This window comes from Malania oleifera, chromosome 11, assembly GCF_029873635.1.
Source record: "Malania oleifera isolate guangnan ecotype guangnan chromosome 11, ASM2987363v1, whole genome shotgun sequence".
Taxonomy (NCBI): domain Eukaryota; kingdom Viridiplantae; phylum Streptophyta; class Magnoliopsida; order Santalales; family Ximeniaceae; genus Malania; species Malania oleifera.
In genome coordinates, this window is record NC_080427.1 from 44,054,698 (window position 1) to 44,079,607 (window position 24,910).

The 24,910-nt window shown below is 35.7% G+C and overlaps 1 protein-coding gene across 2 annotated transcripts; it reads left to right on the forward strand.

The window, feature by feature from the left end:
• The first annotated feature begins 15,591 nt into the window (after positions 1 to 15,591).
• On the forward strand, positions 15,592 to 24,898 carry LOC131168137 (DNA cross-link repair protein SNM1). 2 transcript variants are annotated; one of them, XR_009140223.1, is made up of 10 exons: positions 15,600 to 16,231; positions 22,194 to 22,374; positions 22,544 to 22,783; positions 22,878 to 23,022; positions 23,547 to 23,681; positions 23,776 to 23,842; positions 24,064 to 24,141; positions 24,270 to 24,319; positions 24,452 to 24,504; positions 24,619 to 24,637. XR_009140223.1 is itself a non-coding variant. In XM_058127375.1 (9 exons), exons 1-9 carry the CDS (start codon positions 15,748 to 15,750, stop codon positions 24,739 to 24,741), a joined length of 1,506 nt encoding a protein of 501 aa, XP_057983358.1. In that variant the 5' UTR covers positions 15,592 to 15,747; the 3' UTR covers positions 24,742 to 24,898. The 2 variants fall into 2 exon arrangements, 1 of the variants encoding a protein (XP_057983358.1); XM_058127375.1 differs by lacking the exon at positions 24,270 to 24,319 and having other exon boundaries at positions 15,592 to 16,231; positions 24,619 to 24,898.
• Positions 24,899 to 24,910: the final 12 nt, after the last annotated feature.

A 24,910-nucleotide genomic window follows, 5' to 3' on the forward strand; every position in this document is an offset into this window, starting at 1 on the left:
GCATTCACACGCACGTAGGCAAATCGGACAAGGGCACCCTACACCTCTCAGCACAGGTGAGGGGGCAGACGACCACATAACAAATCCCTAGCAACGGTACTGTGCTCACAATACATTGGTCCCCAGGGTTCCTAAAGCATATCATGCAATTTAGATAATAGAAAATACCATTTAAAACATCATTTCACATATATTTCTTGTTAATCCAAAAACATCATTTCACAAATATATGGGGTAGGACATTGGCAGGCCTGAGGAGCTTGTTCTACTGATGTACTACGGGTAGGTTGTGGGGATTGGATACTGGTGAATAGTGGTGCCTGTGAGGGCCACGTGCTACGGAAGTCAGAGTGGTACTTGTGTAGACCACGTTATATCCCTTGTGGATGATGGAACTTGTGTGGGCCATGTTATGTATCCTATGTGGATGATGGCGCCTATGTGGGTCATGTTTTGTACCCTGTATGGGCCACGTGTAGATAAGGAGTACGTAGGTGCTTGTGTGGGCCACGTACTGATATGTACGCAGTTGCTCTGTGTGGGCCATGTACTGAGGATATTGGAAGACGAAGTATGAAATGCATGATTCCTGTGTGGATGTGTTGTGGGCATTTGAATTTAATTATAGCATAATAATAATGGAATAATATATTGTGAAAACATATTGTGAATGCATGTGTGTGCATGCGGCGAGGTAAACACACCGCCGGGGGCTTGCTGAGGAAGGCGAGTGCTCTGATAGGTAGTTTCTTGGTATCAGTGCAAAAGGATGCTACTTTTATGGATGGGTAATCATCCCGATCCCTGAAAACCTTCGCCTTTAAAATAATAAAGATGTGTATACTGGCGGTGAGGTAATTCTTCACCTGAGGACTTACTGAGTAAGGTGAGTGCTCTGGTAAGTAGTTTTTAGTACCTGAGCAGAGGGAAGCTACTTGTATGGGCAGGTAATCTTCCCTATCCTCAGGGACTTTCGCCTGCATAAAAATGATGTACTTGTGCATATTGGATGTGTGTATGATATCAGATGTCACTGATATTATTAATGATACGTTTTCTTAGTTTTTATTGATATTATATGATAAATAGTTTATTTTGGTATATAAATATTAAAACTCATTTCTCACACACTGTTATAATTTAATTCACCCTTAATGAGAAGTGTCTCACTCTAGTGGATTAACGACTTTTTAGGTTCTTTTTGAGATCGGGCTTGAAGGCCTAGGCTGGGACTATTTTTGGTAGTTTCTTTTTAGGGTATTGTGAAATACTGGTATATATACAGATATATTTGTACTAGATTATATTTTAAATGCTAGTTGTGGATACGAATATCTGGATGTTGTAGTGTTCGTTTTTGGGTTGTTATATAAAACTTTGATATTTATTTGAGGTTATTTATTTATATTTCGCTGTGTGCATGTTAATTATGGTATCAGATAAAGGTGATTGGAACACGTGGCACCCGGACCCCACTTGGCGGGTTCAAGGTGTCACATTAGCTACTGACATTACCAGAAGTAATAAGGATCCTGAACTTAAATCTATTAATGAATGTCGATATAAAAGTGATTGGTCAAAATGGAAAGAGGCTATCACATCATAATTAAACTCTCCATTAAAAGGAGAAGTTTTCAGACTTGTAGTCCAGACACCAGAAGATGTTCAGCCCGTTTGATACAAATGAGTATTTGTGCGCAAGCGAAATGAAAATAATGAAATTACTTGATATAAAGTAAGGCTTGTGGCACAAGGTTTCTCGCAAAAAAATCGAAATTGTTTTTTAGGAGACATATTCTCCTGTAATGGATGGAATCATTTTCAAATTCTTAATTGGGCTAATAGTGTAGTAACCCAAGAAAAAGTATTATTAATTAATTAATTAACTAATTAGATTATTAATTAAATGAGATATTAAAATAAATAGTATAACATATATAAAGAGATTAGGTGTTAGGATATATATATATATATAACAAAAGGTAAAGGTAAATCTAAAGATATATATTATATTAATATAATAGTATTATAATATTATATAAGGAAGATTAAGAAGCATCTTTTCAATTCAATTCTTGTTTTCAATTCAATTGAATTGAATTGATTCTGGAGAGCCCCACAACATCTCTCTCTCTCTCTCTCTTTCTTTAATTTTCTCGATCAAACGTGCGCCTATTGAAGAACGAAAAATACCCTCGGGTTCCAAATTCGACCACCAACATTTTAATCGGAATGAATTTGTCGTAGGAACGTCATAGACACCACTCCTGGGATAAGGTAAGGGGAATAAATTATATCATGAATTTTTATAAATTAACCGATTAAATTGTAATATGAGATTACATGAGTTATATATATATTTGAATATTATGGCATATGGAAATTGAATTTTGGGTTATTATTATTATTATTATTATTATTATTAGTTGATTAAACTAGCGTTTGTGAGTTTAGGGATTTTTATAGTTTTTGTATTTCAAAGTTTAACCAATTTAATTAAAGTATATGATTTATGGATTATTGTAGTAGATTTTCTGAATAATTTGACCAATTAAAATTATTTGTTTGATTTATTATACGTATTTTGTAAAGAATTAAAGTGAGTAGAGTTGGTTATCTTCATTTTTTTCTTTAAATACATATTTTGAGTTAAATAAATCGTGAAGATGATTAAACCTGTATTTTTGGTGAAACAAATATTAGGTATAAAATGACATGTTTTCGAGTAGTTTATATAATTATGAGAAACCCTCAAATCGTGTGGCATGAGAAAGAATTTTATTGTTTAATTAGAGTTTTGAGTTTATGGTTTGATATAATGATACACTGGAAATGTGTTGATAAAATATTATTTTCTGGAATGGTTGAAAAGAATGCATGTATAGTAAATAATTATGGTGGTGTATATACCATGAGTATTGTTAAATTGCAATGTATGGTTTAAAAACTCCGATGAAGTATACATCGCTCGGAAGCTATAGTAATGAAGAGCTTAGTGCAACCACACGTCTTGGGGAAAGTGTTGGTATTGAATAGTCAAGTGAGCCAATGAAGTGTAGAGTTCCCACTTGGAGTCTAGACCAGCTATGGGATGGTCATTTGTACTAGCAAACATACAATATAGTTGACTTAGCCTGGTGGCAAGCCGGCCAGGGCTAAGTCCAGCCTACGGGCCGCATAACACTTCATGGGGGAAAGCTTGTCGTTTATCCATTCGGGGGTGAGTTCTTATATTCAAATCTGTAGATTTAACCTGAGTATAACAGAGTAGAGTATATGAAAATAGAGCATATGAAAACAGAGTATAACAGAGTAGAGTATCGCAGAGATTACAATTCACTAAGTATCGTTGCAAAGTAATTACAGTACACAACTTGTAGTTGCAAAAGTATTAATAACTTACAGTTTATAATATTTATATAGGTGTGAGTTATAGTTTGTAAATGAAAGTTAATTATAACAAAGTATTAAATGTATTTTATTCTTTAGTATTTCGTGTAAATGGGGCGAAGTAAACTCTCCACCGAGGGCTTCATGGGTAAGGTGAGTACCCTGATAGGTATCAGTTATAGCCACGCCCAAGCTAAATGGGTAAGGTTACAAAAGGTATCAGAGCAAATGGGTGTTACATGTTATGGGCTTGTAATCTCTCCAATCATCGGAAGCTCTCGCTTTTAAATGATATTGCATGTGTGAATACAGTCTGTAAGTGTAGAGACCCAAAGAAATTATAATGATTAAATAATTAAGAGGGAAAAAAAGGGAATTGTTCACGTTCATCGACGAAGTGGCTTATTGGGATCGTCAACGGGGACACGTGTCTCGTTGACGAGAAGATACCGAGAGGCTATTTTTCAGCTCTGAATTTCATCGACGAACTTCCTTCATGGCCTCGTCAACGAAGTGATGTGACTCGTCAACAAGTGCAGGTGTATAAATAGCCTCGACTCAAATTTTTCTGCATATTTACGCATAGAAACCCTTCTCTCTCTCTCCTGTTTGTCCCTTCCCCCTTCTCTCTAAAATTAGGGGCTGGATTCTTGCCGATTCGACAATCCAAAGCCACCACTACACTCTTGGGAAAGTTCTTTTCAAGTCTGTTGGAGTGGATCGTTGGTGGAGTTGACTTGAACTCCATTCCGAATTCAAGGTAAGACTTTTTATTCAATATTTAGCTTTCCTACAGTTGTAGGAAATATAGTACTTGAAGAAATACTGAAGTTTTGTTCAGGGAGATATTGTTTTCAGGGTGTTGAACGGGGAACCATGTGGGTGTAGGACTAGACAATATAGGGGCTTTTCAGTAGTCAGGTAAGGGAGTAAACTAAAACAATAATTTTTTATGAAAATTTTTATTATTTATTACCAGATTTATGTTCAGAAAGCATGTATTATATATGAGTATTATTGAGAAAATGTATATTTGGGAAAATACTACTGTTTTACAAGAATGTATATTTAATATGAAATGTCAGGAAATATGATTTCATAATAGAATGTATGATTTTATTTAGCATTGTGCGGCATGAATATTATTTTACGCATATCGTATTATGTTAAGTCAATTTTACAATTGAAGCATGTTTCAATGATTCTTAGAAATAACAGGATAATGCAGTACATTATGATTTTAGAATACATGATAAATAATACATTTACTCATATCAGTATGTATGTTATGGTCGGCGCAAGACCGCGATTGATAGCCAGCGCGAGGCCGTGGATTATGCATGTTTTTGGCGCAAGGCCGCAGTTATGAATGTATTTGACGCAAGGCCGTAATTATTTATGTTATTACAGAAATCATAAAACGTTATCAATATATTTACGTTAAGCAATATATTATTATATATTATATGTTATCAGAACCCGGATGATAGTTCGGATAAGTTATTAGGAGCACGATACCATAGCTATACAATTCAATTTAGTTCAAACTTGTGCTAACCGCCCCTGCTAGTAGAGGGGGTGGGAGATGGATAGTCGATTTGATTTTCAGTGTAGAGTTGTTGACGTCCACCTGACAGTCCGGATCAGGGTGTGGTGGGCCCATCGTACTTAAAGACGTTTTTGACTCGGCAGTGGTTCGCCAGCCATTGTCGGGTCTCGCCTTCGGGATGCACAACCCGTCATGGGGGGTAATACATGACATCAGCTGGCTATACATCCTAGGTAATTTTCGAAATTACTAGTTATATCAGATGATTTTATGAACAGTGAAATAAAGTATGATTTAGTAGAATTATGAAACTGTATGTTTACTCAGTTATGTTATTATCAGTGTTTTCAAGCATGTGACATGTACAGTATATTTATTATAGCATGTAAATATTCATGTTGTCACACAACTGTATTTAGTTTATTTCCCTTATTAAGAGGTGTCTCACCCCAGCTTAAACTATTCCAGGGAACCCAGAAAGACCGGCGGACCGAGGCCGCCGTTGAGACAGTGATTACCAGCCCACTAGGAGGGTAAGTCTTTTGAACTAGGGTCAATAGGTTTTTGATTTTTAGATCCTAGATATATCTTTTGATGATTTTGGGGATTGTATAAATATATACAGTATTATGATAGTATGTAGGTAACTCTAGTATAATGTATCTTATGGTTTGGTGAATGAAATTTATGTTTACTGTTGCTTAGGTTTCCGCTATGTATGACAGGTGTGTCCCCGTTACCCACGAATTTGGGTTGACTTTGTTATGTTTTAAGTTAATGATGATTAATGTGGTTGATTATGTAGCAAATTAAGTAGGTCGTTACAATAAGTGTTTTAACAGTTGTTGTCGTTTAACAAATGATTATATTTTGTATACAATCAAACTCATGTTGCCACACATTGATAATAATTTATTTTATCCTTACTGAGAGGTGTCTCACCCCATCACTATCATATCATTTTTTAGATGCCGTCAGAAGTATAGCAGTAATCAGAGTGCGCAGTAAAAGCATAGGTGAGATAGAAGATCTTGTCTAGAATTGTTATCGTTATTATCTATTTGTGTTTTGATGAGTTTAGATTTTATTGTTCATCTTGAGATGGATATTATAATGTATTAGGATAAACTAGTACTCTGATTATTTATTATGGAGATCTTCCGTTGTTTTATATTATGGTATGAGAGATTTATTTAGAATAATCCTCTGGACCCCACTTTTAGGTTCAGGGCATTACAAGTGGTATCAAATCTTTAGGTTATTAAGGTAGATTAATACAAGAGTATAGGTTCGACTTAGGACAAGGATAGGAATGGGTAGCTTAGGATACTGGTAGGAAAATTTGAGTTTTGTTTTGTGGCCTGGAGGTAGAAACCCTTTGATGGTCTTCTGTGATTTTATGAATTAGACGCAAGTTTCAAAAAATCATGGTAAATACATCGATAGTGATGTTTCTGAGTAGAGAGATTGGAACTTGAAATTTGAACTCGAAGGTTAGATTGGTTGATTTGTGGATAAAAGTTTTTGAAGGAGAATCTTGGTAATTTAGGTGTTGTGATTTGACGGTTTGTAGTCAAGTTGGGTGCTTGATGTTTTTAATCGAGAATTTGAATGTTAAGTAACGTATTTATGCATATCTGTGGAGTATATTAAATTAGTGATATGATAATGGTTAAGTAATTTTAGGGTTACGTGAAATGATTGGTTAGCAAATTTCGATGACAAAATTTCTATAAGGAAGGGAGAATGTAGTAACCCGAAAAAAAAATTATTAATTAATTAATTAACAAATTAGATTGATAATTAAATGAGATAATAAAATAAATAGTATAACATATATAAATAGATTAGCTGATAGGATATATATATATATATATAACAAAAGGTAAAGGTAAATCTAAAGATATATATTATATTAGTAAAATGTAATATAAAATAATAGTATTATAATATTATATAAGGAAGGTTAAGAAGCATATTTTCAATTGAATTGAATTGATTCGATTCTGGAGAGCCCCATAAGGTCTCTCTCATCTCTATCTCTCTCTCCTCAACCTCTCTCTCTTCTCAATTTTCTCGACCAAACGTGCGTTGATCGAATAACCAAAAATACCCTTAGATTCTAAATTCAATCACCAATATTTTAACAGGAGTGGATTTATCGTAGGAGTGTCGTAGGCACTACTCTTGGGATAAGATAAGAGGAATAAATTATGTCCGAAATTTTTATAAATTAATCGATTCAATTGTAATATAAGATTACAAGAATTATATACATGTTTTTTCTGAATATTCTGACATATGAAAATTAGATTTTGGGTTATTATTATTATTATTATTATTATTATTATTAGTTGATTAAACTGACGTTTATGAGTCTAGGGATTTTTATAGTAATTGTATTTCAAAGTTTACACGATTTAATTAAAGTATTTGATTTTTGAATTATTGTAGTAGATTTTTCTGAATGATTTGACTAGTTAAAACTATTGGGAATTAAAGTGAGTAGAGTTGGCTATCTCCGTTTTTCCTTTAAATGCATATTTTCAGTTAAATAAATTGTGGATGAGACGACCTGATTTTTCTACCATTTTTTTTTCAACAATAATAATCAGTTATCATGTGTCAACTAACTCTGATACCATATATTACACATAACCCTCCCCTAAAGAGGGTACCGGGTATTCAGTCAATCCAAACATACTATCCATGCAGCGAATTATATACAATGTCTAAACCCAATATATAATACCATCCAAAATGCTATACAATACCAGAGTGCTAAGATCTCTACGCACACGCGCGCGCGCGCGCGCGCACACACACACACACATATATACATCCCAAAAATCCATAAAATAGTCTAGGGGTTACCCAAAACACATCCCCTAGCTCAAACACTTACCCTTAATATTAGGGTACTACGGTCTCCTCTACCTTGGAGCTCTCTCTGCTCATTTGTCCTTATTTCCCTAAAATGTTTAGATTCTGGGTGAGACACCTTCCAGTAAGACGGAATAAATTATTGACAATTTGTGGCACATGAGTTTAAATATATTAACACGTCTATTTAAATAATTATAACAACTGAGAAAATATATCGATATGTACTCATAATCATATATAAAACATAATGTCATAAATTTTCATAATCATATACATACTCATTCATTTCTTATATCATATACGCACTCTATCATTTCTTATATTCATAACCCATACTCTAGTCCATGGGTATCCACCAGCATATAGCACAACGTGTTAGTAACCCATGACTGTTCATTTCTCATATAATTTTTTTTTTCATTTTCATAGTCTAGCTCATGAGTATTCACCAGTATAGAATACACTATGCGTTTGTAACTCATGGCTGTTCATTTCACTTTTCACTTTTCATAAACATTTTATAGCTCATGAGCATCCACCAATATAAAGTACACCACGCGTCTATAGCTCATGGTTGTTCCTTATCGCGTATGTACTGAGAAACCATCCTGAGGATAATCACTTCGTCATGTATTCACCCCACATGACTGAATTGTGCGGCCCGAAGGCTGGACCTAACTGCAGTTGGCCTACCTGGTTAGATCAAAACAGGGAACGCGTCTGTAGTACGATTAGCCTACCCAATCCTGGTCCGAACCCCAGGGGGTAACACAATCCTTCACAGGCCCAATCAATTGTCTCGCCACACTTTGTACCAGACGTGTGGTTGCACTAAAACAATGCTAGCAACGATACCTTACTCTTAGAATAACTCTAGTCCATCAGGGTTCTCATTTCCACATTTCAGTATTCATGTTTCATTAGGTGTGTATAATTCTCATCACATCTATATTTATATCTCATAATTTTTGTATAATTCTATGTTCAACATTTCTATACAAAACATCTTTAAGTATTTCATATATAATCGTTTCAGTATAAAACACATTTGTGTATTTCTCATTTCATCATTTCTGTAATTCTCATTATTTTTGTATAATTCTTATCTCATTTCATCATTTTTGTGTAAAACATATCTGTATATTTTATATATCATCAATTCTTAGTAAAAGCATATCTATATATCGCATTTCATCATTTATATATAAAATATAACTGGATTTCTCATATCATCATTTTTGTATAAAAATATTTATGGGTTTCTGGTATTTTCATATCTACATAAAATATAGCAGTATATCAACATTTCTCAATACAAATCATATATTTCAGTATCATTCACATTCCCTATATAAAGTTGTTATTTCATATTCCTCATGCCACACAATTTTAAACAATTATTCACAATATAATAATCATAAGGAAAATATTCATATCATAATTTTCCAATACTATATACCATATTCTCATTTTCACATACTTTAATCAATCAATTAATTTCCCAAAAATATCTGTTATAATTTATTCTCATTACCTGCTTATTGAGAGAATTCCTACGAAGATCCTAAAACCCAAGCTCGCGGCATTTTGGAACTCAAAATCCTGAAATCACATTTCCCAAGTTCAATCAATTCAATCATAAAATTATAATTATTTTAATATTTCCTAGACCCACACACTCTCAATAACTAATTAAACTTTAACAATAAGTAATGGATATAATTTCATTATTCTTACCTCAACCTTTGAGTGGTGCCTAGAAAACTCAAATTAAAAATTTGCTAAGATTAAAATGATGAGAATCGAAGCTAGGACCCCATGGTGGTGTCCGATCGTTGATTTGACTAAAGATTTGAGGAAAATTTTAGGAGAGAAAGAGTTTACCTTATCCCAAAAGTGATACCTACGACGCCCTAATCATGAATCCACTCTGGTAAAAATGTTGGTGGCTAAGATAGGAACCCAATGACATTTTCTGTTTTTCAATCGATGCACTTATCGTCGAGAAATTGAGGAGAGAGAGAGAGAGAGAGAGAGAGAGAGAGAGGATTGAACAAAGGAGAGAGAGACGAAAGTGGCACAAGGGGTTTCTACTTTCAGGAAGTAATCCAGAATGTGTATATATATATATATATATATACATATACATATATATATTATATTATTTAATTAATAATAATTAATTAATTTTTTAATTATTATTATTTTTTGAATCACTACAGTGGAGATGATTAAACCTGTATTTTCAGTAAAACAAATATTGGGTATAAAATGACTTGTTTTCCCGTAGTTTATATAATTATGAGAAACCCTCAAATCGTGTGGAATGAGAAAGAATTTTTATTGTTTAATTAAAGTTATGAGACTATGGTATAATATAATGATATACTGGAAATGTGTTGATAAAATATTATTTTTCTGAAATGGTTGAAAAAAATGCATGTATAGTAAATAATTATGATGGCGTATAGACCACGAGTATTGTTAAATTGCAATGCATGATTTAAGAACTCTGATGGAGCATAGATCGCTCGGTATCACAGCTACAATAATGAAGAGCTTAGTGCAACCACACGTCTCGAGGAGAGTGCTAGTATTGAATAGTCGAGTGGGCCAGTGAAGTGTAGAGTTCCCACCTGGAGTTTATACCAGCTATGGGATGACCATCCGTACTAGCATACATACAGTATAATTGACTTAGCCTGGTGGCAGGCCAGCCAAGGCTAAGTCCAGCCTATGGGCCGCACAACCTGTCATGGGGTGAAGCATGTCGTTTATCCATTCGAGGGGTGAGTTCTTATATTTATATTTGTAGATTTAACCTGAGTATAACAGAGTAGAGTATATGAAAACAAATCCTATGAAAGTGGAGTATAATAGAGCAGAGTATTCCAGATATTACACTTCAGAAAGTATAGTTGCAAAGTATTTGCAGTACACAACTTATAGTTGTAAAAGTATTAACAGCTTACAGTTTATTATACTTATACAAGTGTGAGTTATAGTTTGCAAATGAAAGTTAATTATATCAAAGTATTAAATGTATTTTATTCTGTAGTATTTCGTGTAAATTGGGCGAAGTAAACTCTCCATTGAGGGTTTACTAAGTAAGGCGAGTGCCCTGATAGGTATCAGTTGTAGCCACGCCTAGGCTAAATGAGTAAGGTTACAAAAGGTATCAGAGCAAATTAGCGCTACATGTTATGGGCTTGTAATCTCCCCAATTCTCGAGAACTTTCACTTTTACATGATGTTGTATGTGTGAATACAATCTATAAGTGTTTTAACAGTTATTGTTGTTTAAAAATGATTATATTTTGTATACACTAAAACTCATGCTGCCACACATTGATAATAATTTATTCTACCCTTACTTAGAGGTGTCTCACCCCATCATTATTGTATCATTTTTCAGATGCCATGAGAAGTATAGTAGTAATCAGAGTGCGCAGTGGAAGCATGGGTGAGATAAAAAATCTTGTCTAAAATTGTTATTGTTATTATCTATATTGTTTTGATGAGTTTAAATCTTTGTTGTTTGTCTTGAGATGGATATTGTAATGTATTGGGATAAACTCTCCAGTAATTTATCATGGAGATCTTCCCCTGTCTTATATTATGGTATCGGAGATTTATTTTGAATAACCCTCCGGATCCCACTTTCGGGTTTGACGCGTTACAAGTAGTCATTGAACGGCTGAGCATGCGACTTATGGACGTAGTAACAACATACCTATATGAATCATTGGATAACGAAATTTATATGAAAATTCCTGAAGGATTAAAATTGCCTGAAGCAAAACATACAAATTTATATCCAATTAAACTGCAACGTTCTTTATATGGACTAAAACAATCTGGACGCATGTGGTACAATTGATTAAGTAAGTACCTTGTGAAAGAGGGATTCAAAAGATTTAGTTTGTCCATGCATTTCTATTAAAAGATCTTTTGATTCTATGAGTCTAATCCTGATTTGATTATAATAAAACCAATGTTTCTCATCTGTGCTCTGAGCTTCTTAAACAGATTTATCCTTAGCATGCACTGTTGGTAGGAATTTAAGCAAACCATACAGACTATGAAGATCAAGCTTCATTTATGGCGTCTAAAGAATCAAAAGAATGAAAACCTATTCTCTATTGTATTTGCATTCATTTTTAATTGGTCTGTAATAATTTATATGGTCTGTAATAATGCATATGCATGCATGATAGGGTTTGATGCTCAGAAATGTCGTAGATTGACCATAGGGACCGAATGACCTTAGGGCAGGTCGACCGATGCCAGGTTTTTGGGCGACCTTAGGACCCAACACTCATGCAGAAATATCATTCATAATTAGGCGTGTAAAAAGGAATGGAATTGAACATAATAGGGAAAGTATGAGTGAGGTCGGGCGACCGAACCCTAGGTGAACAAATCACCTCGAGTGCCCGAACTGTTGAGTAGTCAATAGGTTGACCAGGTTTTGGGCGATTGAACCTATTTTGATAATATTTCCCTCGGGCGCCTGAACTTTTTGAAAAATACAGTTCACCAACTCGGGTTGCCAAGCATTTTAGTTCAAATCGTGCCCCGGACGACCAAACTCTTGTGTCCGGGATATCGACCCTAGACCCAAGCACCCGAACCTACGAACAAATGTTTCTGACTTTTGTTCGGGCTACCGAACCTAAACTCGGGCGACTGAACCATTTAAAATGTTTTTCAAAGATCAGTCTACTCGGGGCGACCGAACCTTGGTTCAACCACCCGAACCTTCTTGGGTCATTTAAATTATTACCGAAGTTAAAAGGGTTAAAATGGTTTAAAAGCTCTAATATATTTTAAATATTTTCTAATAATTCCCTATGGGTCCTAAACGGTTATAATTTTACCCTAACCTATAAATATGAGTTCATTTGTGTGGATTAACAGTGATTAGTAAGATCATTAAGGAAAAACTCTTTCAAATTTTCAAATCCCATTGAGCTCATACTAGTTCCATGCACTCTCTATTTTGTTGTTCCCTTGATAGATCATGTTCCCAAGAGTGTTATTGAATGTTTTACATTACTAAAACTCTTCTTGCTTGTTTATTGATTATTTTCATTGAGAGTTCTTAGCTAGGGTTTTCCCCCCGATTTAAACAATAAATCTTTGAGTGAGAATACCCTTATAGCTAGTGAGTCTTTGCATCTTGATTGCAAGACTCATCAAGCTTGTGGATTTTGATTTGCAAAAATATTATTTTACACAAGCTTGCATATTATCTTTGATATTGTTTTTGCCAACTTCAATCCAAAATATCTATTGTGCTATACATTTAGAATATCCTTTAGATATTTGATTTGGATTGTGTTAAACTTCCTTTGATTATTTGTGTGTTAAATATCTTATCTTTAATCAAAGGTTGAACTCTCATATATACATACACTCACACATCTTAGAGAGTTTGCATATTGGATCTCACCTGAGCATTAAATCCATATCATCTGTGAGTGCATATTTGTTTGTGCTGTATTTTGGTACATATTTGCTTTACATGAAAGCATAATCACTATACCAGTATTATTGTGAACATACTGTTGTATTCCAAGTGTGGCCTGAGGGGGCAGTAATCCAGCCTGGTAAGGATTGTCTATAAATGTTGAGGTCAGCTCTGTGCTAATTGACTTGGTTATTTAGGTGCCGCTTCACCCGTTAAGTGAGTCTTAGTTTAATCATTTTGCAGGTGTGCCAAGGCGGGGATGTAGGCAGGATTGGCCAAACCTTGATATCATATTCGGTGTCACTTTTACATTTCCTGCATTATATTCTGTTGTGTGCTTGATTTAATTCTTAGCTGAATATACTACGTATCTAATAGACACAAAATTGCATTGAGTTGAGAAATACTGATGCGTTGTATGCTTTAAATATTGGTAAATATTTGCAATTTCATATATATACTTAGACTGCCGTTAGGTTGTGTAATACTGCTGCTAGAATGATTGACTTAGGAAGAAATTTTTTAAATACCAATTCACCCCTATTGGGATTACACCAAAGCTAACAATATCAGAATCTAGATTTTCTATAATTGTTGTTTATGTTGATGATTTAAATTTAGTTGAGACTCCTAAAGAGCTCACTAAAGCCGTTAATTATTTAATGACAGAATTTGAGATAAAGGATTTAGGAAAGACAAAATATTGTCTTGGCCAACAAATTGAACATGTAAATGGCGGAATTCTTGTTCATCAATCTAAATATACCAAAAAGGTATTAAGGCAATTATATATGAACAAAGTTCATCCTCTGGGATCTCCAATGATGACGTGATCACTTGATGTAAAGAAGGATCCATTTCGGCCTCATGATGAGGGGGAGGAATGACTTGGTCCTGAAGTAACATATTTAAGTGCTATCGGCCCTCTAATATATCTGGCCAATTGTACAAGACCTGACATTACATTTATTGTGAATCTATTAGCAAGATATAGCTTTACTCCTGCTCGGCGACACTATGATAAAATCAAATACATTCTACGCTATTTGAGAGGTACATCTGATTTGGGTATATTTTACTCGTTTGATTCCAAATCTCAATTAGTAGGATATGTAGATGCTGGATATTTATCTGATCCTCACAATGCTAAATCCCAAACTGGGTATGTATTTCTTTATGGAAAAACTGTTACATCTTGGAAATTAGTGAAACAAACGATTATAGCAACATCCTCCAATCATTCTAAAATACTAGCTATCCACGAAACTAGTAGAGAACACGTGTGGTTCAGATAAATGATTTCTCACATTCAAGAAAGTAGTGGTCTTCAATCAATCAAGCATATTCCAACAATTTTATATGAAAACAACGCAGTATGTATAACTCACTAAGAGGATGATACATAAAAGGTGATAGCACGAAGTATATCTCTCCAAAATTCTTTTATACATATGAACTCCAGAAGGATGGTGATTTAGATATACAATAGATTCGATCAAGTGATAATCTAGTAGATTTGTTCACCAAAGCATTGCCTACTACAACATTCAAGAAATTTGTTCATCTTATCGGAATGAGACATTTTAAAGATTTTAGTAGAAGAAGTTAATATATACGTGTGACATCCAAGGGGGAGTATTATAAAATGGGGGACCCATATAATAAATGGATGTCCCTCCCATATCTTATCATCATCTCAGAAGATAAACAAAAAAGATATAATAGGTTAGGATTAAATAATATAAATATTTATTTATTTATATTATTTCATTTCTTAATCTTTAAGTAATCTATGAAATTATGAAAATGCTTGTACTCTAATTCTTTATAAATAAGAAAGTTCTTAGTTCATTTTATAGAAAAAAATTTCAAAGAAGAAATTGAAGGATAAATGAGGATAAAGAGTTAGTGGGGAATAGAGAATTTTACATACTTAAATTCTCACTCTTTCACTCTTTCTTAACTCACTTTACGAATTTGTTTTCAATCATGTTAGAAGAATAGAACAGAAGGAGTAGATAAAAGTAAGAAAATGGAAAAGATATATTGTACAAGACAAATTTTATATTACTTTGTAATTCCTCTCGAAATAGTAAAGTTTTGATCTTATTTGCCCGTGGAGTAGGTATAGTCAAATAACGTAAATTTCTGTCTTGTCTCCATTTCTTTTCCTGCTCATTTTTATTTTTTTATTATTAATTTTTGCATCATTTTATAACATAATTTTATAATGTATTTTGTCTAAATCTATATAATTTTAAATTGAGATCCAAAACTAAAAAATTCCAAACAAAAATTCAGGCTTCCAAACACGGGAGAGGGAAACCAGACTGAGAAGAGTTGGAATTTGGCGCGCGTCAGTAAATCTCAAAACATCATCAGAATTCAAAGGAAGAAGAGAGGGAGGGCCGTGTGGGAGAAGGAATTGAGAATTAACTCAAACGGGCGGATGAGTGTTAATAATCTGCCGTCGCCGTCATCGTCTCTCTCTTCCTCTCCTCTCCCACCCGACGACCTCGATGGTTTCCCCACATTCTCCTTGCTATCGGAGACAGACGACAGCAATCGCCCGCTTCAAAATAACGACGACGACGACGACGACGACGGCAACGGCAAAAGAGCTTTTGTTTCAGATTTCTACAGCAGTGGAACAGACTGGTCGTGCCTGCTGCCATCCGACGAAAGCAGAAGAGGAGGGAGGCTCAAACAGGCTAACCTTTTCCAGATTTGGGGCTTCTCGAAGCCCCCGGTTCCCAAATCCCCCTCGGATGACCGCTCACCACCACCACCACTGTCATCGTCATCTCTTCCTCCCCCCAAAAAACACAAGATGGCCCCCGCTATAGAGTTAAAGCCTTCTCGGTCTGATGTCCTACAACGCCCCAACCACCACAATCGCCCCCGCCTTTGCCCTTTTTATAAGAAGATTCCTGGTAACGCTGATGCCTTCTTCATAAGCAGAAATGATTTTATTCTTTTTGTTTTTGAAAGGTTAAATTACTCTATTTATTTCATTTTGAGGTTGTTTTAGCGTGTTCGTGCTTTTCTTCCCTTCAAATCACAAAACAACAGCAAATAGGTTTTCTGTAGGATTTCCTTTTTTTTTTTTGCATTGCTTTTTGAATCAATCCTCTGGTTGATGCTCTGTTGTTATCTGATTGCTGAAAACTGATTACATTCACACTGCATTTAGCAGTAGTGTTGTGATATGGATGGGATAAATACGAAGCACAATGGAATATATACAACAAGTAAATGAAACACAACCAGAAACAAAAACAACAACAACATTTACGTGTTTTATCAAAGCCTACATCTACGGAAGCAATGACACATAAATTTCACTGAGGAAATTTCGAAGTACACAATACACTTCTTAAATGATCACACTCTCTATTAATATATGCCTAGAATGACGTATATAATAATCCCTCGGAGGTTTCCCTCCGATTACCCAACTACCCAACATTCAAATTCAAAATTCAGAAAAACTGTTTGCAGCCCAGGTGTTTTCGTTGACGAGTATAGGAGATTCGGCGACGATCCATAGAAGACTACTTGTTGACGAGAACAGGACATTCGTCGACGAGTTCAGAATTCTGAGATTTTCCTGCTCTCGGGATCTACTCGTCGACGAGCACAGGGCACTCGTCAATGAGTCTCTGCTGTGTTGTCCCTTTATGTTTTTCTTTGTCCTTCTTTGTTTAAGAAAACCAAAGTATAAGAGCCACACCTCAAACAACAATCTCCACCTTGGCGATTATACGCCCCCTTAGGAGAATCTTGAAAAACATGTCTAACTGCTTCACCTTGAACTTGAAACGATTGGTTGGGTTTGTCTCCCTTCTATCAATTGGAGACATGGAGTAAGTCCAAGCAGTGCTTGAACTTCTCAGAAGTAACCAATTTTGTCAGAATATCTGCTACATTTTCAGATGTGTGAACTTTCTCCAACACAAGCTCACCCGAAGCAATCAATTCTCAAACCCTGTGGAACCTCACATCAATGTGCTTGGTTCTAGCATGGCATATCTAATCATTCGCCAAGTAAATGACACTCTGATTATCACAATGCAGTAATACTCCATCTTGCTGTAATCTCAGCTCTCTGACTAAGCCAGCAGGGCCTGCTCTTCATTAAGGCCACTGAGGTGCTTGCCTTTTGGGGCCCCCAAATTTTTTTTAATATAATCATATTAACATTATTTTATGGAATTCACGTGTTTGGTGGGTGGAGTGCACATGCAGTGCAACTAAAATTATTTGATGTACTCAGAAAAATTAATTTTAAATAAAAATAAAAATAAAATAAAATATTAAGGGCTCCTAATCAAATCATTCGCCTAGGGGCCCTTATTGTGAAGAGCCGCTCCTGTAAACCAGTAAGCCATAAGGCTTCCTTTGTAGTTTCGGCAACTACCATATATTCTGCCTCAGTTGTGGATAATGCTACTAGAGACTGTACCATGGATCTCCAACACATCGGTCCTCCTACAAGGGTAAACACATATCCCGTTATAGACCTTCTATCATCCATATCTCTAGCATAATCAGTATCAACAAACCCCTTAACCGAAGGACAACCTTATTGTTTGTTGAACATGATGCCATATCCCGATGTTCCCCATAAGTATCTAAGTATCCATTTGACGGCTTCCCAATGTTGCCTTTCTAGATTAGAGAGAAACTTACTTATCACGCTCACCGCATGAGCCAAATCTGGCCTCGTACACATCATGACATACATCAAACTTGCCACAGCACTAGCATAGGAGACCTTTGACATGTCCTAGATTTCCTCATCTGAACTTGGGCAATCTGCAGTAGACAACTTGAAATGTTTCGCTAGAGGCGTACGCACCGGTCTTGCATTAGTCATGCTAAACTTTTCCAAAACTTTATATACATAACCACCCTGAGATAACCATAATCTTTTTGTAGTTCTGTCACGGCGAATCTCCATCTCAAGTATTTTGTTGGTCGAGCCAAGATCCTTCATGTCAAATTCCTTATGCAATATGTCGTTTAACTGATTTATCTTAGTTAAATCTTTTGCAGCTATCAACATATCATCAACGTACAATAACAGGAAAATAAGAAAACCATCCTTAAGCTTGTTCACATATACGCAACAGTCATACTCACATCTCTTGTAGCCAATCTTGATCATGTAAGAATCAAACCGTTTATACCATTGCCTTAGAGACTGTTTTAGCCCATAAAGAGATTTCTTTAATCTGCAAACTAAATTTTCTTTTCCTGGTTCAATGAATCCCTCCGGCTGTACCATGTAGATTTGTTCCTCAAAGTCATCGTGAAGAAACGCCGTCTTCACATTCATTTGTTCCAAATGAAAATCATAATGAACTACCAACCCCAACACAATTCTGATAGAAGTATGTCAGACTACTGGAGAAAAAATCTCATCATAATCTATCCCATTCTTCTGTGGGTATTCTTTTGCTACCAACCGTGCCTTGAATTTCTCTCATTCTTTTTCTGAATTTGTTTCCATCTTCCTATATACCCATTTGTAACCTATCGGTCTCTTCCCATTTGGAAGTTCGACCAAATCCCAAGTTTGTTTGTTATGTAATGATTCCATCTCCTTAATCATTGCACCCATCCACCTATCTTTCTCCTAACTGTGCACTGCCTTTTGAAATGTAATTGGATCGTTGAAACTAGTAAGGAAAGTATAAGATATTAACTCTTCAAATCCATATCTTGGTGGAGGCCTGATAGTGTGTCTGGATCTCTGTGTAGGAATATTATCGACTTACAAGTTTCCCGAGTTAGAACTCCTTGCAACCATAGGACCTTAATCATTTCTGTTGCCTTGAGTTTCCAACTCTACCTGCACAACATGTTCATCACTACCCCAGCTTTTTGACTCCTGTTTCTGTTCATCACACTCTTGAGTACGCTTTACCATAGTCTTCTCATCAAAGACTACATCCCTGACCACCATCTTGTTTTCCATTGGGTCCCATAGCTTGTACCCCTTTACACCATCTGGATATCCCAAAAAGATGTAACGACGAGATTTTGGGTCAAGTTTAGACCTCTCCTAACTAGATATGTAAACATAGGCTGGGCGCCCGAATACCTTCAATTTGGAGTAGTATACTGTATTTCCCGTCCAGACCTCTTCTGCCACTGTACCCTCTAGTGACGCCCTTGGTGATCGGTTTATCAGAAAACAAGCCATATTCACTGCCTCAGTCCAGAAGTTTTTCGGTAGCCCTGTATTTAATTTGAGATACCAAGCTCTTTCAGAAAGAGTTCGATTCATTTGTTCCGCCATACCATTTTGCTGAGGTGTCCGGCAAACTGGAAAGTGTCTCTTGATGCCCTGCTTTGCACAAAACTCCATAAATCGAGAATTAACGTACTTGGTCCCATTATCCGACCTTAAGTATTTGATTCTCCTTCCTGTCAGGTTCTCCACTTCAGCCTTCCAAATCTTAAACTTGGCAAACGTATTTGATTTGTGACGCATGAAGTAAACTCAGATCTTTCAGGAGTAATCATCAATGAAACTCACATAATACACGTCCACCCTTTGATGCAACTCTAATTGGGCCCCAAACATGTGAATGCAAATAATCAAGATTACCTTTTGTCTTGTGTATAGCTGATATGAACTTTGTGTTGTTTTGTTTTCTAAGAACACAAATCCTGTAAAATTCCAACTAACATGATTTTAAGTTCTTCAACAATTTCCTCTTGTGTAGTTCTTTCATGCCGTGTTCCCCCATATGCCTAAAGCACATATGCTACAAGACGGTCTCATCTGATTCAGCATCTATGGCTGCAGCTCTCTACCTACAACAGTAGTTTCCTGCAATGTGTAGATATTCCCATCCAGTTTCTGCCCTTTCATTACAGTCATATTACCTTTCCATACCGTTAGAACTCCACCTTTGGGCTTGTAATTAAAGTCATTATAATCTAACGTTCCAAGTGATATCAAACTCTTCCTCAACTTTGGTATATGTCTCACATTACACAACGTTCTTACAGCACCATCAAAGATTTTTATCTTTACATTTCCTATGCCAATGATTTTGCAAGAAGCATCATTACCCATAAGAACTGATCTAGAATTCACTAACCTGTAAGTGCTGAACCATTCCTTGTTTGAAGTTATGTCATAAGAACATGCCGAGTCAAGTATCCAAGAGTCCGTTAGATTATCAGACCCTGCTGAAACTGATAAAACATCACCATCACTACACGTTGAACCTTCTTGAACAACATTCACAGATTTTGAAGTACCCTCATGTTTCTTAGAATTTTCCTTCTTCCAATCCGGACACTTTGGTTTCACATGCCTCTTTTTACCGCATTTATAACACTGGATTTCTTTTTTCTTCTTGGATTGATTTCGGGATTTTTGATTTGATCCATGTTTGGATTTTCCTTTGCTTCGCTTGTTATTACCTTTTACCACAAGTCCTTCTCCTTCATCACATATCTTCCATCTTTGATGAAAATTTAACAAAGCATTTGTTACCTCTTCAAGATCAAGAGTTTATTTTCCCCACGTAAGAGTGGTCACAAGATTTTCATAGGTATGAGTCGAGGGCAAAGAGTTATATCAAAGCTTTGTCATCCTCATCAAACTTAACATCAACTCTCATCAAATCACTAATAATTTGATTGAAAGCATTAATGTGTTGATCTAAGTTTGATCCTTCAACCATCGTAAGCCAATACAAACGTTGCTTAAGAAAAAGTTTATTATTGAGAGATTTGGACATGTACCGGCTCTCTAACTTTTGCCATATAGCCGCTGGAGAATCCTCCCCCATCCCCCGATAGAGTAGTTCTTCGGCCACACATAAGCATATTGTAGAAGCGGCCTTTGCTTGCAATTCTCCCCATGTTGCCTCATCCATTCCATTCGATTGAACACCAAGTAATGCCTTTCCCATTCCTTGTTGTACAAGAATGTCTTTCACTTTCCTCTGCCATAAACCAAAATTTCCGGTTCCATCAAATTTAGCGATGTCAAATTTTGCAGAAGATGATCCTGATGCCATGACAACAATCTCTTTGATACCAATTTGTTGTGATATGGATGGGATAAATACGAAGCACAATGGAATATATATACAACAAGTAAATGAAACACAACCAGAAAAACAAAAACAACAACAACATTTACGTGTTTTATCAAAGCCTACATCTACGGAAGCAATGGCACAAAAATTTCACTAAGGAAATTTCAAAGTACACAATACACTTCTTAAATGATCACACTCTCTATTAATATATGCCTAGAATGACATATATAATAATCCCTCGGAGGTTTCCCTCCAATTACCCAATTACCCAACATTCAAATTCAAAATTCAGAAAAACTGTTCGCAGCCCAGGTGTTTTCGTTGACGAGTACAGGAGATTCGGCGACGATCCATAGAATACCACTCGTCGACGAGAACAGGGCATTCGTCGACGTGTCCAAAACTCTGAGATTTTCTTGCTTTCGGGATCTACTCGTCGACGAGCACAGGGCACTCGTCGACGAGTCCCTACTGTGTTGCCCCTTTATGTTTTTCTTCTTTCTTCTTTGTTTAAGAAAACCAAAGTATAAGGGCCACCTCAAACAACAAGTAGCATGGAGTTCAAGCCTCGAATTTGGAATTATTTTGACTTTTGCGTTATTAAAATCATCCATCTCCACATTTTTTTTTAAAATGTACAACTTTACTAGAAATCCACTCTCAAGTTAATCTCATGCTGCTAATGAACGAACATTAAACACTAAATTTTGGAGAGCAAAAATAGAAAGATTAACAGTAACAGGCCTAATATCTGCATCTTCAACAGCAAATTTACTGCACTACATGTAGTTGTTCTAACCAAGACTCTTCATTGATCATGTAGGAACGCCCTTTGCTGTAGATGCATTCCGCTATGGTCATATTGATGGATGCTCGGCATATTTTCTAACACACTTTCACTCTGATCACTATGGTGGCTTGACCAAGGGATGGTCTCATGGTCCTATCTATTGCACTCTTCTCACCGCTCGCCTAATTAGAATGTGCGTCTCTGTAAATCCATTGTAAGAAACTCCATCCCTCTTTGTGCTTTTCCCTTTTCTTGTTGGGTTTGTTATGGATACCTTCTTTCAGTTATACTGGAAACAAAATGTTCTCAATTGGAAAGTAACTGTGGATTAAGGATTGTCTTCTATGCTTCTGTATTTATTTATTTCATTTATTTTTTTTCAGATTTATTCATCCTTTGGAGTTCAACGTTGAACATGTTGTTCAAGGAATTAAAGTAACAATGCTTGAAGCTAATCATTGCCCAGGTGCAGCTCTGATCCTCTTCCGTCTCCCAAATGGACAAAACCATTTGCATACTGGAGACTTCCGAGCTTGTAAAGCAATGCAAGCTTATCCTGTTCTTGTCAACCAACGGGTTAATGTGCTTTATCTGGATACAACATATTGCAACCCGAAGTACAAGTAAGAAACAACCCTCGTTTCATTCTGTCTCCAGTTTGATTTGTTATCACTTTGTGTATTATTTTTGAACATTGAGACATCATTGTTGTTTCAGGTTCCCTTCCAAAGAAGATGTGTTGAGTTTTGTTGTGAGGGTTACTGCAAACTTCCTTAAGAAGCAACCCAAAACCCTTGTCATTGTTGGGGCATACAGCATTGGGAAAGAATGTGTTTATCTTTCCATTTCTGAGGCACTAGGGGTATGCTGGGTTGCCTTTTCCTGCTAGATGATTGTTATTACTTGTTATTTTGTTGTGGGTAATGACAAAAATGAGGAAATTTGTTTCCCAGACAGTAAAATGTGTTTCTGGCTCTAAATACTGCAATGGTATGAAAATAGGGAGTACAGATGCTGAATGGCGATGATGGCATCTGGATACTGGATCCTGTCATTTGTCATAATAAATTATTCCCAACAAATGCCTTCCATCCAGTAAATTATCTTCATTTTAAAATTTCAAGTGCAAAAGGTCTTTGGAAAATGAGTCCAGTTATATGTGCTAGATCACTGAAGAACAATGCCAGATTGATGTTTTTCAGTTTATTGAATCATGGAGCTACACAAACTGTAAATTACTTAATTATTTAGTAGTACATTTCCCTGTCACAAAAAGGAATAAATAAGAACAAGCAACACTATTGAGGCCAATTTGGTGACTAGAACAGAACGGATCCAGAGTACCAAATATAAGCAACATAATACATGTCCATTTAACTGCTTCAGGTTAAAATTTATGTAAATGCTTCAAGGAAGCGGATTCTGCAGTCTTTTGGTTGGCCTGCACTTTCTGAGAGTCTATGTTCGGATGGAAAGGATTCACTTCTTCATGTTCTGCCCATATCATTTCTTCGATTTGAGGTTTGATTTCAAGTTTCCCTTTTATTCCTTATTTTATAATTTATTCTTTGTTACATTTATTGATTCCTATTGTGGTTCTTATGATGTTCTTAAGTACCTAAAGCAATACTTGAAGACCTATGCGGATCAATACACAATGGTTTTGGCATTTAGGCCAACAGGTGATTCACATATGTTGCTGCAACCTGTTGAACTTTTATTCTCTCTGAATTTTTTAATTTTAATTTTTTTAAATATGGTTCATACAACGAACAACCAAGCTTTTGTCTTATTCATGGATCCTTCTCCCTGGTTGTAATTTATGCTTCATGTTGCTAGGAACTGCTAAAATCTCAAAAGTAATTACACGCCTCTATTTTTGTCCTATTCTTTATTTCACCAGGCTGGACATACTCTGAGGCTATTGGCAACCAGTTGGATCTAATCAAACCCAATTCTAGAGGCAACATCACGATTTATGGTGAGATAGTTTTGACTAGCAATCTTACACATAAAAAATAATAATGATAATGATGACAATGATGAAGAAGAAGCATTTGCTAGTTCATTCCCCATGAATCTCAGTTTTATTGTGTTTGAATTGATTAGGCATGATGATAATGGTATTATGAGTCAAAGTTTGCTTGCAATTGTTTGAGGTGCCGAATTTTTTCAACCCACTATATCCAGTATGTTGTTCAGCACGTATCTTAGAGAGGTGTTGAAACAGTATTGGTTGTTATGACTCATGGGCGACCACTAAACAGTAATCCCCATATTTACATATGCAGGGGTGCCGTACAGTGAGCACTCCAGCTTCACAGAGCTGAGAGAGTTTGTTCAGGTAGTGGATCATTTTTAACTTGTTCGTGCTGTATATACGTACGTGCTTCTTTGGTTTTGTCCATAACAACCCTAATCCTTTCAAATATCTCGCCCAACAATTTCACTATTTCAGTTTTTGAAGCCCGACAGGATAATTCCTACGGTGAATGTTGGAAATGCTGTTAATCGTGATAAGATGCAGTCCTACTTCCGTGAATGGCTGAAGGCTGGTGTTCTTGGCAGGGTTCAGCAATAGTCCAGGTTTAATGTCCTCGAGAATAAAAAAGAACAATTGGCTCATTCTTTTAGATTTTTGGACTTTCTTCATATATATAGAAGTATTGTAATATATGTTTTGAATTTTATTAAGAGCGATCCAAGGTAAGAGCAATAAATTAATTAATACTGGCCCAGCATTGTATTCA

Excerpts from the sequence above, each read along its gene's own strand:
- LOC131168137 (XM_058127375.1), top strand. The coding sequence starts at position 15,748 with ATGAGTGTTAATAATCTGCCGTCGCCGTCATCGTCTCTCTCTTCCTCT. Across the intron at positions 22,375-22,543 it reads TGCGTCTCTGTAAATCCATT|ATTTATTCATCCTTTGGAGT; the intron begins GTAAGAAACTCC and ends ATTTTTTTTCAG. Across the intron at positions 22,784-22,877 it reads TATTGCAACCCGAAGTACAA|GTTCCCTTCCAAAGAAGATG; the intron begins GTAAGAAACAAC and ends TTGTTGTTTCAG.